The sequence below is a fragment of the Oryzias latipes genome, chromosome 10 (assembly GCF_053564925.1).
Source record: "Oryzias latipes strain Hd-rR chromosome 10, Olatipes_Hd-rR_3.1".
Taxonomy (NCBI): Eukaryota; Metazoa; Chordata; class Actinopteri; order Beloniformes; family Adrianichthyidae; genus Oryzias; species Oryzias latipes.
In genome coordinates, this window is record NC_136246.1 from 4,998,436 (window position 1) to 5,011,045 (window position 12,610).

The 12,610-nt window shown below is 41.6% G+C and overlaps 1 protein-coding gene across 1 annotated transcript; it reads right to left on the minus strand.

Annotated features, from left to right (window-relative positions):
- Positions 1-1,222: 1,222 nt before the first annotated feature.
- Positions 1,223-9,505, minus strand: LOC105353704 (uncharacterized). The gene has a single exon (XM_078953489.1). The coding sequence runs from the start codon at positions 8,185-8,187 to the stop codon at positions 2,176-2,178; it is 6,012 nt and encodes a 2,003-aa protein (XP_078809615.1). The 5' UTR covers positions 8,188-9,505; the 3' UTR covers positions 1,223-2,175.
- Positions 9,506-12,610: the final 3,105 nt, after the last annotated feature.

The following is a 12,610-nucleotide window of genomic DNA, read 5'->3' on the forward strand; positions in this document are numbered from 1 at the left end:
AGTGCGTAATTCAATGCCGTTTTACATCATTTACACCAAGCATTGTTCTGTCCTTACACAAAAGGAAATGGACTATATGTCAAGTTTAAAGTTAAAGAAAAATCATTTTCTTCTGATCATTGTAGGTATATTCCCAGCCATCTACAGCTGTTACAGCAGAAGCTGGATTCCAGAACTGATTTACCTGGGCTTTCTTACCACCAATCGTTCATGACAATTTATTCTGCTGAAGTGTTGTTAACTCTTAAGGCTGATGTACACTGGTCTGCAGTAAGTCTCCGTTGCATTGACACAGAAAAATAGAAGGTTTATTGCTAAATCTGAATGTTAACATCACCACCGTCATGTTTCCGTCTGACATCCATCACTCCACAACGGAATGCAAGCTTAATGCAGGGGTTCAATTTCCAGTCGGTTGATGCATCAACTTCACGGAAAAAGGCCAGAGAAACGGGAAAAAGGTCAGTGTTTCAAAATAAAACCTTCGGTTGTACTTTTAAAATAAAAATGTATTAAATTTCATTGTACATTTAAGGTGACATGCCCAGATAATCACGCACGTTAACCCTGCGGACAACACCAGCTTCCATTTTTGCCATGGACGACAGACTTTTTTTGGAAGTACAAAACAACATCATTTATAACACAAAACATGCATTTTACAAGGACTCGTTGAGGAATGGGAGGGCATGGGGCCTAATTGCAAAGGTTTTGGATGAACTACTTTACATGAGGGTGGCAGGACAAACCACGCTTCCGGTAGCCAGGGGCGAGGGACCGGAGACGCAACAGAGACAATGAAATCTGATGGTCATGAAATGGACTCTTCACGCAATGCAAGGGAAAAACACTGCATACATACCAGTCTAATTTGGCTTTAGACTTTAAAGAGTGCACATGTTTAGTCTGTTTTTTGCCCACAACACATTTATAGACCATTTCAATATTTTGGGTTTTACTCACTTTCTTCTGTAGCGCCCGTCCCATGTAATAAACTAAACGGTAAAACTCAAATACTGTAATACTATGGGCGGGGCCCTGGGTGTGATTTTTATGGTTTGGTGCCGTCACAAATCCCTTTAACTTCTAAGTGTTTTGTAGTTGATTATTGTCAAAATTAAATAATTTCCAAACATACTTCAAATCTAATAACTTAAAACTTTTCCTCGTTTACCGTCTCCAAACTTCAAGAAAAACACCTTCAAAAACTCCAGACAAGAAGTGTCGTTTAAATAAACTGAAAATTTAGCTATTAAAACAAATACAAAAATCAAAAACAAAGTATGAATCTTAGTTCACAAATCCACAAGAAAATGGGAAAATAAAAACACTTACAAACTCAAAAAATGTCCCTTTTTAAATAAACAAAATACCCGTTGCAGGCCTGTGTCGTCGCTCGGGAGCGTTGAGGTCTAAAACGTATTGACCGCTTCACTTAGAAAGCAAAACAAAATAAGCACGTGCAGTGTTTTTTTTTTTTTGTACTCACAACCTCCTGGTTCAGTCAGTGCGGATTCTGGTGTATTGACTTGGAAATGAGTGAGGGAAAGGAACTTGACCCAAACTGGAACTGGACTCTTGTTCAATGTTGACTGAACACAACCCGGGTCCCAGCGGGAACTTTCTGGATCTCCGTCTGATGCCCACAGGAATACCCCAAGAGCGCGTCCTGGTCCTTCAGCAGCATTTCATATGCTCTGAACTCCTTTGGCGAACTCTGCATCCACCACCGTCAGAGAATATAAATCAAGCCGAAACTTGAACCACGCTTCCAGCTTCTGTACGTAGCCTGTTCGACACGCACACACTTTTTTCAATTGTCCCGCCCTCTAATGTTGTGATTGGATTAAAATCCAAAACCCAACCAATAACACTCACAGAATCCGTTGACAGACAATCTGACATCCAATTAGGTTAGCCAACACATTGAGCACCCTTTATACACTCACAGTAACTTAAGAAAAATAATAAAACAAATAATAAAACACTGATAATACTTTAGATAAATTCCTTGCCAACAGTTTAACTTTACATAGATAACTTAACTGTTTATCTAAAGAGAACTTAAACAAATATAGATATTTTTTATAACAAATACTATTTAAATGAACAACTGTTTTTTTCTTCTTTTAAGACCGGGCTACATCCTCCCCCTTCTAAAAAGGGTAGATGCCCTCATCTAACACAAAACTTCTTACCAGATGTTTTGACATGGGTGTTCTTATGACCAGATATTTGCTTTGAACAAATTCGATGTTCCGTCACTGGGTCAACATCAGTAGATGGGGTATTTAGGTTCAACTGAATGACCATCCCATGATGAACAATGGTGACTGGTTCCTCTGTTGCATGACCTGGTTTATCATACGTCAAGCGAATTACCGGCTTGATTTGTCGCTGTGACTGCCTAATAGATGTACCTGCCTTACGATCAGTTTTCCTATTAGATGACGGACATTCTGGTTCAACATCTGAATCGGTTCTGTTGGTTTCTGTCTCACGAGCAGAGTGGTGAGGTTCATCCTCAGATGACTGCTCTGTAACATGTTCATCACTCTGTTCACTCTCAGACAAATCAGAGTTGTCATGGTCAGAAACTAGACATGTCTTCTGTTGAGAATGAGTTAAAAGCTGTTGATTCACTTCATCAATATCAAAAGACGGACCTTCACCTTCTTCCTCCAAGTCCGACTCTGAAAAGGAATAATCAGATACCTGTTCTGAAAGCAAGGGAGGAGGTCCCTTATCTGCCCTGACCTTTTCCAGCCTTGTTACTGGACGGGGTGAGAGGTTTTTAACGTCTCTCTGAAACTCTGGCATTCTCACAAGGTAACCAATCGGTAGAAGGTGATCTCTGTGGAGAGTTTTAACAGCTCCACCACCATATTCTGGTTCAACCTGATAAACCGGAAGATTGGGCAACTGTTTGACTACCACATAAGGAGTTGACTTCCATCTATCTTGTAGTTTATGTTTGCCTTTCATCCCAAGATTTTTTACAAGTACTCTATCGCCCATCACCAATGGCTGACCTCGGACACGTTGATCATAACGAGACTTGTTTCTGAAGTGAGTTTTGTCTGCAGTCTCCGTGGCAAGTCTGTAAGCTCTTTTGAGATCTTGCCTCAGCTTGTGGACATACTGTGAATGAGAAAGCTCATCATCTTTGTCGGGATTTATCATGAAGCAAATGTCAACAGGAAGTCGTGCCTCTCTCCCAAACATCAAATAATAAGGAGAGTACCCTGTAGCTTCATTCTTAGTACAGTTGTACGCATGTACCAACTTACTAATCTGCTGACTCCAGTTGTGTTTCTTTTCTCCCTCTAGTGTACCCAACATAGACAAAAGAGTTCTGTTAAAACGCTCGGGTTGAGCATCGCCTTGCGGATGATAGGGTGAAGTATGTGACTTCCGGACTCCCAGCATAGAAAGAAGCTCTTTTATCAATCTACTTTCAAAATCTCTGCCCTGATCTGAATGTATCCGGGCAGGAAGTCCATAATGCAGAAAATATTCATCCCACAACACTTTAGCAACTGTTGATGCCTTTTGGTTCTTAGTAGGAAATGCCTGTGCGTATCTCGTGAAATGGTCGGTTATTACTAACACATTGGCAATTCCCCTGCGATCTGGTTCTATCTGCAGAAAATCAATGCAGACCAGGTCTAACGGCCCCTTACTGGTGATATGATGTAATGGCGCAGAACGCTGAGGAAGAGTCTTTCTTGTAATACACCTTCCGCACGTTTTGATGTACTGTTCCACATCAGAAGTCATGCGTGGCCAATAAAATCTGCCTTTCAGTAGATCAGAAGTCTTCTCCACTCCTAAATGACCACAATCATCATGCAACGACCTTAAAATTGTTTTTCGATACCTTTCAGGCAACACTAGCTGTCTGCTTCCACTGTCCGTTTGTGTTTGTCTAACTCTGTATAGTATTCCATCTCTGATCTCTAGTTTTGAGATCTCTCTACAGAGTAAAGCAACATCCGGAGGATCATTTTTGCCATGAACCGGCACATTGCCAGCTTCGATGGCTGATTTCACTGGGCCAATGCTCAGATCTGTGTCCTGAGCATACTTGAGATCTTTTGGACTCAACTGATCTATGTTGCTTGTACTCAAATTCACTGGGCAAACATATACATCAGGGATACCTTCTGGCGGAGCTCCCAGTTGATCGATGTACCTTGAAGGTACTCCAGAGTCACTTGTTGCACAAGACCATTTACACAGTGCTTTAATACCAGAGGGTGGTATGACTGTCCAGTCAGTCTGAAGTTCATCCTCATGTTGACGTGACAGTAAATCCGCATCTACATTGTGACGACCGGGTCGGTACTGAATGGTAAAGTCATATGTAGCCAAGGCCGCTAACCATCGGTGTCCAGTTGCATTCAGCTTGGCAGAAGTCAACACATATGTGAGCGGGTTGTTGTCAGTCCTCACAGTAAATTTAGCTCCATACAAATAGTCGTGAAATTTATCAACGACTGCCCATTTCAACGCTAAAAATTCTAGCTGATGAGCTGGGTATCTCTGCTCAGAGTTGCTGAGTTTTCGACTTGCAAATGCTACAGGCCTGAGGCCTTCCGAATACTCTTGATTTAGCACTGCACCTAACCCACTCATGCTGGCATCAACATGCAAGATGTAAGGTTTAGTGGGGTCAGCAAATGACAATACTGGGGCATTCACTAAACAGTCAATGGTTTTTCTGAATGACTCTCTACAAGATTGATCCCACCGTTCTCCGAAGGGTTCAGTTGCTTTGAAATATGGCCTGGTGGAGTCTGCGCATAGCGGTTTACCTTTCTTTTGCGTTGGCGGGTAACCTTTTGTCAACTCGGTAAGTGGGTGAACTATCTGAGAATAGTTTGCAATGAATCGGCGATAGTAGCCACTAAACCCAAGAAATGATTTAAGGGTCTTAAGGTCAGTAGGCTCTTTCCAGTTTTTCACTACTTCTACCTTCTCTGGATCAGTAGTGATTCCTTTCTCTGAAACAATGTGACCCACATATTTCACACGAGGCTGACAGAACTGACATTTATCAAGAGACACTTTGAGTCCAACCTCCTGAAGACGGTCAAGAACTTTGAGAAGACGGTGCTCGTGTTCTTCCAGAGTTTTTCCAAAGACAATGATGTCATCAAGATAGACTATGACTTGAAGAAGGTGCATATCACCAACAGCCTTTTCCATTAGCCTCTGGAACGTAGCTGGGGCTCCTGTTATGCCCTGAGGCATCCTCTCAAATTGATAAAACCCGAGAGGGCAAATGAATGCAGTCTTCTCCTTGTCTTCTTCCGCCATTTCAATCTGATAATACCCACTGCGAAGATCTAACACAGAAAACCACTTACTACCGGTTAAGCAATCCAAAGCGTCATCAATGCGAGGCATTGTGTACTGGTCGGGTATGGTACGCCTGTTTAGGGTACGATAATCGACGCACATCCGCACAGCACCATTCTTTTTTCTCACTACCACTATTGGCGACGCATATGGACTCCGCGACTCTTTCAGAATACCAGCAGAGAGTAATTGCTGTATGTGTCTTCTAACATCATCAATGTCAGCAGGTGCCAAACGCCGTGATCGCTCTCTAAAAGGGGTGGAGTCTTTTAGGCGAATCTGATGTTTCACACCTTGGGCTAGACCAACATCCCACTCGTCAAGCGAAAAAACCTTTGGCCTGTCTGATAATTTCTGTCGCAGCCGCTGCTTCCATTCTTCAGGGACCGGTGAATCTCCAAATTCAAACAGTTCAGGATTAAGCCTATGGCTTGGTTGGTCAGATAGATGAGGCAATACTGCTGTGTCTACCACATATATTTCAGCAAGGACTGTTCCAACCTGAATAGAGGTGGGTTTTTGGGATTCGTTGTGTAGCAGTACTGTAAAACTATCAGGGTCAATGTTGTTGTCTGGAAGCACTCCTGGTTGTACTAGTACTCCAGTTGGGAGTTGTTGTACCTGTGGGTTGTCAACAAGAACCAGGTTCTTAGCAGCGGATTCAGTCTTTTCTACTTTACAGGTGGCATATAGGCTCTCACCCGGTGCTATGTAAAGTGAACCTGGACCTGGCCACTTCACCTGTCCAACCGTTTCATCCTCTGAAATAACGGGTGGTGATTGAACCTGTGATTGAATTTTGTCATACACTGCCTGTATTCTCATGGAATGGACTTTGGGTTTGCTGCCACTCTCATTTACAATATCCCATAATCTGTGAAACAGAAAAGCATTTGTGCCTACTATTACAGGTGCCTGTTGGCCATGTTGAGGCTCTGGACATATGAGAGCAAGAACACTGACGGGCCCTTTAACCCCAGACATGTCCTCTGGAAATTCCATTTCAACAACCACATATCCTCTATAAGGATACTCAGAATCAGCAAGACCCCAAATAGAGAGTTTGGAGATTGGTTGTATGGGAACATGAGGTAGGTGACTTTGGTACCAATCCTCAAAGATGATAGTTACATTGGAACCTGAATCCATAAGTGCATCACATAAAATGTCATTAACTTTAATGTTACAGATGGACGATGGACCAACCAGTCCTGTCGGTAGCTTAGCATCAGCTTTAGGGGCTTTCATTGTATTCACCCTTGCCTTGCACTCATCTGAATTTTCGACACCCTCTTTCTGCTCAGTCGTAATGTCACGCACTTGTCGTATGAGCTTTTTGATCACTTTCTGTGCATTTTCAGGGGCTGTACATCTGACGGACACGTGTCCATTCTCACCACATCTGTAACAAAAAAATCCAGTACGCTCATCCTTGGATGGCGCTCTTCGGGAGACAGGTTTGGTGTTTGAAGCTGCTCTGCCTCTAACAGTATCGGTCCAACCTGGCGCACTAGATGCTGAGTTTACAGTCATCACGCTCAACTGCTCTTTGAGAGTGTTTACTTCTTTACGCAACGACTGTATTTCGGGGTTGTATTCACTTTTTGATTGTTTTCTCTCTTTAAACTTCTTTGCATGATGCTCTGTAGCTGGTTTAACCAGCTTGGTTCTCTGCTCATTGAGCTTGGCTTGCAACTCTTCCATTTGAGCCTTGAGATCGGTATGTGTATACAGATCTAAATCTGGCTCTTGCTCAACCTTCACTGTGTGTACACGCGGTCGAGGTGTAGGTTTTTGTAGACTACGCCTTACAGCTTCACGGTCTTCCTCTACCCGTATCTCTGTTAACAAGTCTAAAAAAGTAGGGGGTCTGTCTCTCCTATCTCGGAGATTCAACTGAAGCAACATTATGTCAGACTCCGTTGCTCCTTTGATAAGCTGCTCGAGTCGAACTTCATCAGCTGCACGACCAGTTAAGCCACCTTTCTGAATGACTTTATTAAGCGATCGCTCCAACCGCCGCAAAAACTCTGACAATCGCTCCCCTGACTTTTGATAGAGTGACCTAAAAGACAAATAAAGGTCCTCTCCAGTTTCTGTAACTCCGAATGCATTTTCGATAGCCTGAATGTATTCCCTATGCTTAGCATCAGGATTTGACAAACGAACTGCTTGAATGATCTCCAGAGCAGGGCCTTTCAGACTTTCCACCAATCTGCGTCTTTTCTCTTTTTCTGTACATTCACATTCTTCCACCATTAACTTTGCCTGCTCAAGCCAGCCATCTAAACACTCCTCACCTAATGGAACAGGGCTTACTCCTGAGAAAGTTTTTAACCGGCGATAGTTATTACTTTCTGTGGGTTTGGTGGATCGGTTTAGTACTTCACCAACTGCACGAATGATTGACTCCGGACTGCTGTTCCACGCAGTACTAGGAGCACACATTGTTTGGATATCATCCATGGTTTTACCTTCATCTTGAAGAAATTGAGCTAATTTCACAGTGAAAGTATCCTCGTCATTCACTACAGACTGGGCTATCACTATAGTCCACTTGGTCTCTCCTGTGGGCGGAATCAGTTCGGGGGGAATTTTAGAAGGATCTATGACTTCCCGACATTCACACAACAATGTTACAGTCTGATTCTTAGAGTCAAACATTTTCCCTCTAACTCTCACTCTGCCAAGTGCTTTTATAGATTGCAATGTTTCCTCAACATTAGCTGTGGGTTCCTCTTCCGGCACACCATGCACCATAAGAGCATGTTCTAAAGCCACTCCCTCTCCTCGACACCAGTTCGTTAACTCAAGTTGTGTCATTGTGAATATTGAGTCTGGTCACACACTACACTGTTACTAGTCAGCAACTAATTAAATGAAAAAATTACAAAACTTTTAAATGTAGCAAAAAGGGTTAGTTGAAACTTGAAGAAAATTATTTTAAATAAATCCCAGCGGTGCCTCCATTTTATGTAGCGCCCGTCCCATGTAATAAACTAAACGGTAAAACTCAAATACTGTAATACTATGGGCGGGGCCCTGGGTGTGATTTTTATGGTTTGGTGCCGTCACAAATCCCTTTAACTTCTAAGTGTTTTGTAGTTGATTATTGTCAAAATTAAATAATTTCCAAACATACTTCAAATCTAATAACTTAAAACTTTTCCTCGTTTACCGTCTCCAAACTTCAAGAAAAACACCTTCAAAAACTCCAGACAAGAAGTGTCGTTTAAATAAACTGAAAATTTAGTTATTAAAACAAATACAAAAATCAAAAACAAAGTATGAATCTTAGTTCACAAATCCACAAGAAAATGGGAAAATAAAAACACTTACAAACTCAAAAAATGTCCCTTTTTAAATAAACAAAATACCCGTTGCAGGCCTGTGTCGTCGCTCGGGAGCGTTGAGGTCTAAAACGTATTGACCGCTTCACTTAGAAAGCAAAACAAAATAAGCACGTGCAGTGTTTTTTTTTTGTACTCACAACCTCCTGGTTCAGTCAGTGCGGATTCTGGTGTATTGACTTGGAAATGAGTGAGGGAAAGGAACTTGACCCAAACTGGAACTGGACTCTTGTTCAATGTTGAGTGAACACAACCCGGATCCCAGCGGGAACTTTCTGGATCTCCGTCTGATGCCCACAGGAATACCCCAAGAGCGCGTCCTGGTCCTTCAGCAGCATTTCATATGCTCTGAACTCCTTTGGCGAACTCTGCATCCACCACCGTCAGAGAATATAAATCAAGCCGAAACTTGAACCACGCTTCCAGCTTCTGTACGTAGCCTGTTCGACACGCACACACTTTTTTCAATTGTCCCGCCCTCTAATGTTGTGATTGGATTAAAATCCAAAACCCAACCAATAACACTCACAGAATCCGTTGACAGACAATCTGACATCCAATTAGGTTAGCCAACACATTGAGCACCCTTTATACACTCACAGTAACTTAAGAAAAATAATAAAACAAATAATAAAACACTGATAATACTTTAGATAAATTCCTTGCCAACAGTTTAACTTTACATAGATAACTTAACTGTTTATCTAAAGAGAACTTAAACAAATATAGATATTTTTTATAACAAATACTATTTAAATGAACAACTGTTTTTTTCTTCTTTTAAGACCGGGCTACACTTCCTTAGCTTTTTTTTTTCTCAAACTATGTTTTAGTGTGAGGATATGCCCATTTGTTTGCTTTCAGTGATGCTTTATTGGTTTTTGCCATGTTTTGTGTTTCCTCCTGTTGCAGCCTCGCCAGGTTGAAGTTGCTAATTATCCACCCAGTCTTAATTTAAGTTAACCATCCTCAATGTATTTAGGTGTCTGTGTCGTGGGTCCCTCCGGGAAATAAAGCAGAGGAGCCAAGGTGAGAGTGTTCTTTCCTTTATTCAAGAACCCGAGCACTTCACTAGCTCCATGCAGGGCACATCAGCACATGTCACCTCCGTCTCTCTCTTTTCACTTCCTGTGATGCTCCCTTTTAAATGATAAGCCCCTCCTATTGGGCGTTGCTCTTCATTATTTTCCGGGAACCATCACAGGTAACAGTCTTACACTCTCCAGCAAGACATATTTAAACATAAAATACATAACAGTGTGGGTACCACCACCATCTGACGATGCCACACCGTCACAGTCTGCTTTCCAGTTAATTCTTGTTCAGTTTCACCCTTTTTTTCCATCCATTGTCTTTCATTTTTATGTATGTTTAAGTTTAGTCATGAAAGATTTGCCTTTAAGCCATCTCGCTTGATCTCATTAATTTCTAAATGTCAAAATAAGGCAGCAGTTTAGCTCAGGCAGTAGAGCAGCTTGTCCAACAACCGAAGGGTTGGTGAATCGATCCCAGCTGTTGCCCCCTGAGCACGGCTGGTCTGCAGTTCACCGCTCCCCCCAGGGGATGGGTCAAAATGTGGAGAAGAATTTCCCCATTGTGGGATAAATAAAGTATCAATTATTATTATATAGCAATAATGACTTCAGTTCTGTTCTGTTACTTGTTTGCTCTCTTGAGTTAAGGTACAGTTTGGTCACATCCGTTGTATCTGCTGTCCTAGAAGAAATTTAGACCAACAAAGAGAAAACATGGCAAACAATAGCAGATGAGAGTTATTTTATCTTTTTTGTGTATTTATGTTTCTAACTACTATTGGATTCTGTGGTCTAGGAAAGTTATCACACATGCTTTACATTATGTACTTTTCTCTGTATGCATGTGTGTGTTTAAAAAGAGAGCAATGTCCTTAAGCAACAAGGTTGTATTCAAAAAGTGTGCTGTCAATGAAACTGTGAAAAAACATTCTCTTTTAGATTTTACAATTGTAAATCTTGACACATAAACCGAAGATGCCTTGGAGAAACGGTGATATTTTAAATCTGAAGAGAATTTGTAGGAGAGCAGAGAGAAAATTTAGAAAAACTAATTTACCAGTCGACTATGACTTTTTAAAAGATCAACTAAAAACCTACAACCACGCTGTTAAACAGGCAAGGACACTTTATTTTTCAAATCTCATCACAAGCAATAAACACAACCCCCGGTTTCTTTTTAAGACTATTGATTTTTTACTAAACAAAGATCTTAATAAATCCATCATGCCTCACTCACAAACTGCATGTGAGGACTTTGCTGACCACTTCAGGAGTAAAGTCAATGCTATTAGATCTAACCTTCAACCGGTACAAGACAGTAATTCTAGCAGGTCGGTGGCATTGTCTTTACCTGAGGAAACACTGGAGAGTTTTGTCCTGGTTGATGCAGAGATGCTTGGTAGAGTTTTTTCCCAAGCAAACACTACAACCTGCCTTTTAGACCCTATTCCTACTTCTCTTTTTAAAGCATTTTATAAATTCTTTGAGTCAGAGATTTTAAACATAGCTAACTGCTCTCTTCAGACGGGGGTCTTCCCCTCTGCCTGTAAGACGGCGGTGGTGAGGCCCCTTCTGAAGAAGAGTAACTTGGACCCAAAGATCATGGACAATTACAGACCTGTATCCAACCTACCATTTTTAGGAAAAATTATTGAAAAACTTGTTTTTATTCAATTACATGATTTTTTAAATGAACATAATGTTCTTGAAAAGTGTCAGTCTGGTTTTAGGACAAATCACAGTACTGAGACGGCCCTTTTAAAAATTTTAAATGATCTCAGACATAATTATGACTCGCAGAAACTTTCTGTTCTGGTGCTGCTGGATCTGAGTGCCGCCTTTGATACAGTGGATCACCAGATTTTAATTGACAGACTTAGGAGTCGGGTCGGCCTCTCAGGAACTGCTCTTAACTGGTTCCGCTCCTATCTCACAGACACTTTTTTGTAAGTATGGATACTCGTTCCTCAGGAGTCCATGAAATAGGTTGTGGGGTTCCCCAGGGTTCAATCTTGGGTCCAATACTTTTTAACTTGTATATGTTGCCTCTTGGGGATGTCATCAGGAGACACGGCGTTGACTTTCACAGCTATGCTGATGATACACAGCTTTACATCGCCGTGTCTCCTGATGACCTTGAACCTGTCAACACTCTTTTAAACTGCATTTTAGATATAAAGCTGTGGATGGCAGAAAACTTCTTGCAGCTAAACCAGGACAAAACTGAAGTTTTAATCATTGGTCCTGAAGACAAGAGAGAGATGATTTTAGCCAAACTTAGGAATTTTAAATCTTCTCAGTGTGTGAGAAACCTGGGCGTTCTTTTTGACTCTGAGCTGAATTTTACTCCTCACATCAGAAACATTGTGAAAATAGGATTTTATCATCTCAAAAACATTGCCAGAGTCCGCCCGTTCCTCTCTCTTGCCAGCACAGAGATTCTAATGCATGCTTTTATTTTTAGTCGTTTAGATTACTGTAATGCCCTGCTCTCTGGTTTACCCAAAAAGTCGATCTCAAATCTACAACTTCTACAGAACTCAGCGGCACGAGTTCTGACGAGAACCAGAGGGCGGGAACACATTACACCGGTTTTAAAATCGCTGCATTGGCTCCCTGTGCATTTCAGGATTGATTTTAAAGTTCTTTTAATGGTTTATAAATGTTTTTATGGTCTTGGGCCCTCTTATTTAAATGATATTATTTTAAAATACGAACCCTCGCGGACCCTGAGGTCCTCTGGCACTGGCCTCTTAGTTGTCCCTAAGGTAAGGACCAAGACACATGGTGAGGCTTCATTCTGCCATTATGGTCCTCGCCTGTGGAACAGCCTGCCGGAGAACCTCAGGGCCGCAGAAACTG

What these genes read in the sequence shown, in the direction of transcription:
- LOC105353704 (XM_078953489.1), bottom strand. Translation starts at nt 8,187, where the DNA reads ATGACACAACTTGAGTTAACGAACTGGTGTCGAGGAGAGGGAGTGGCT.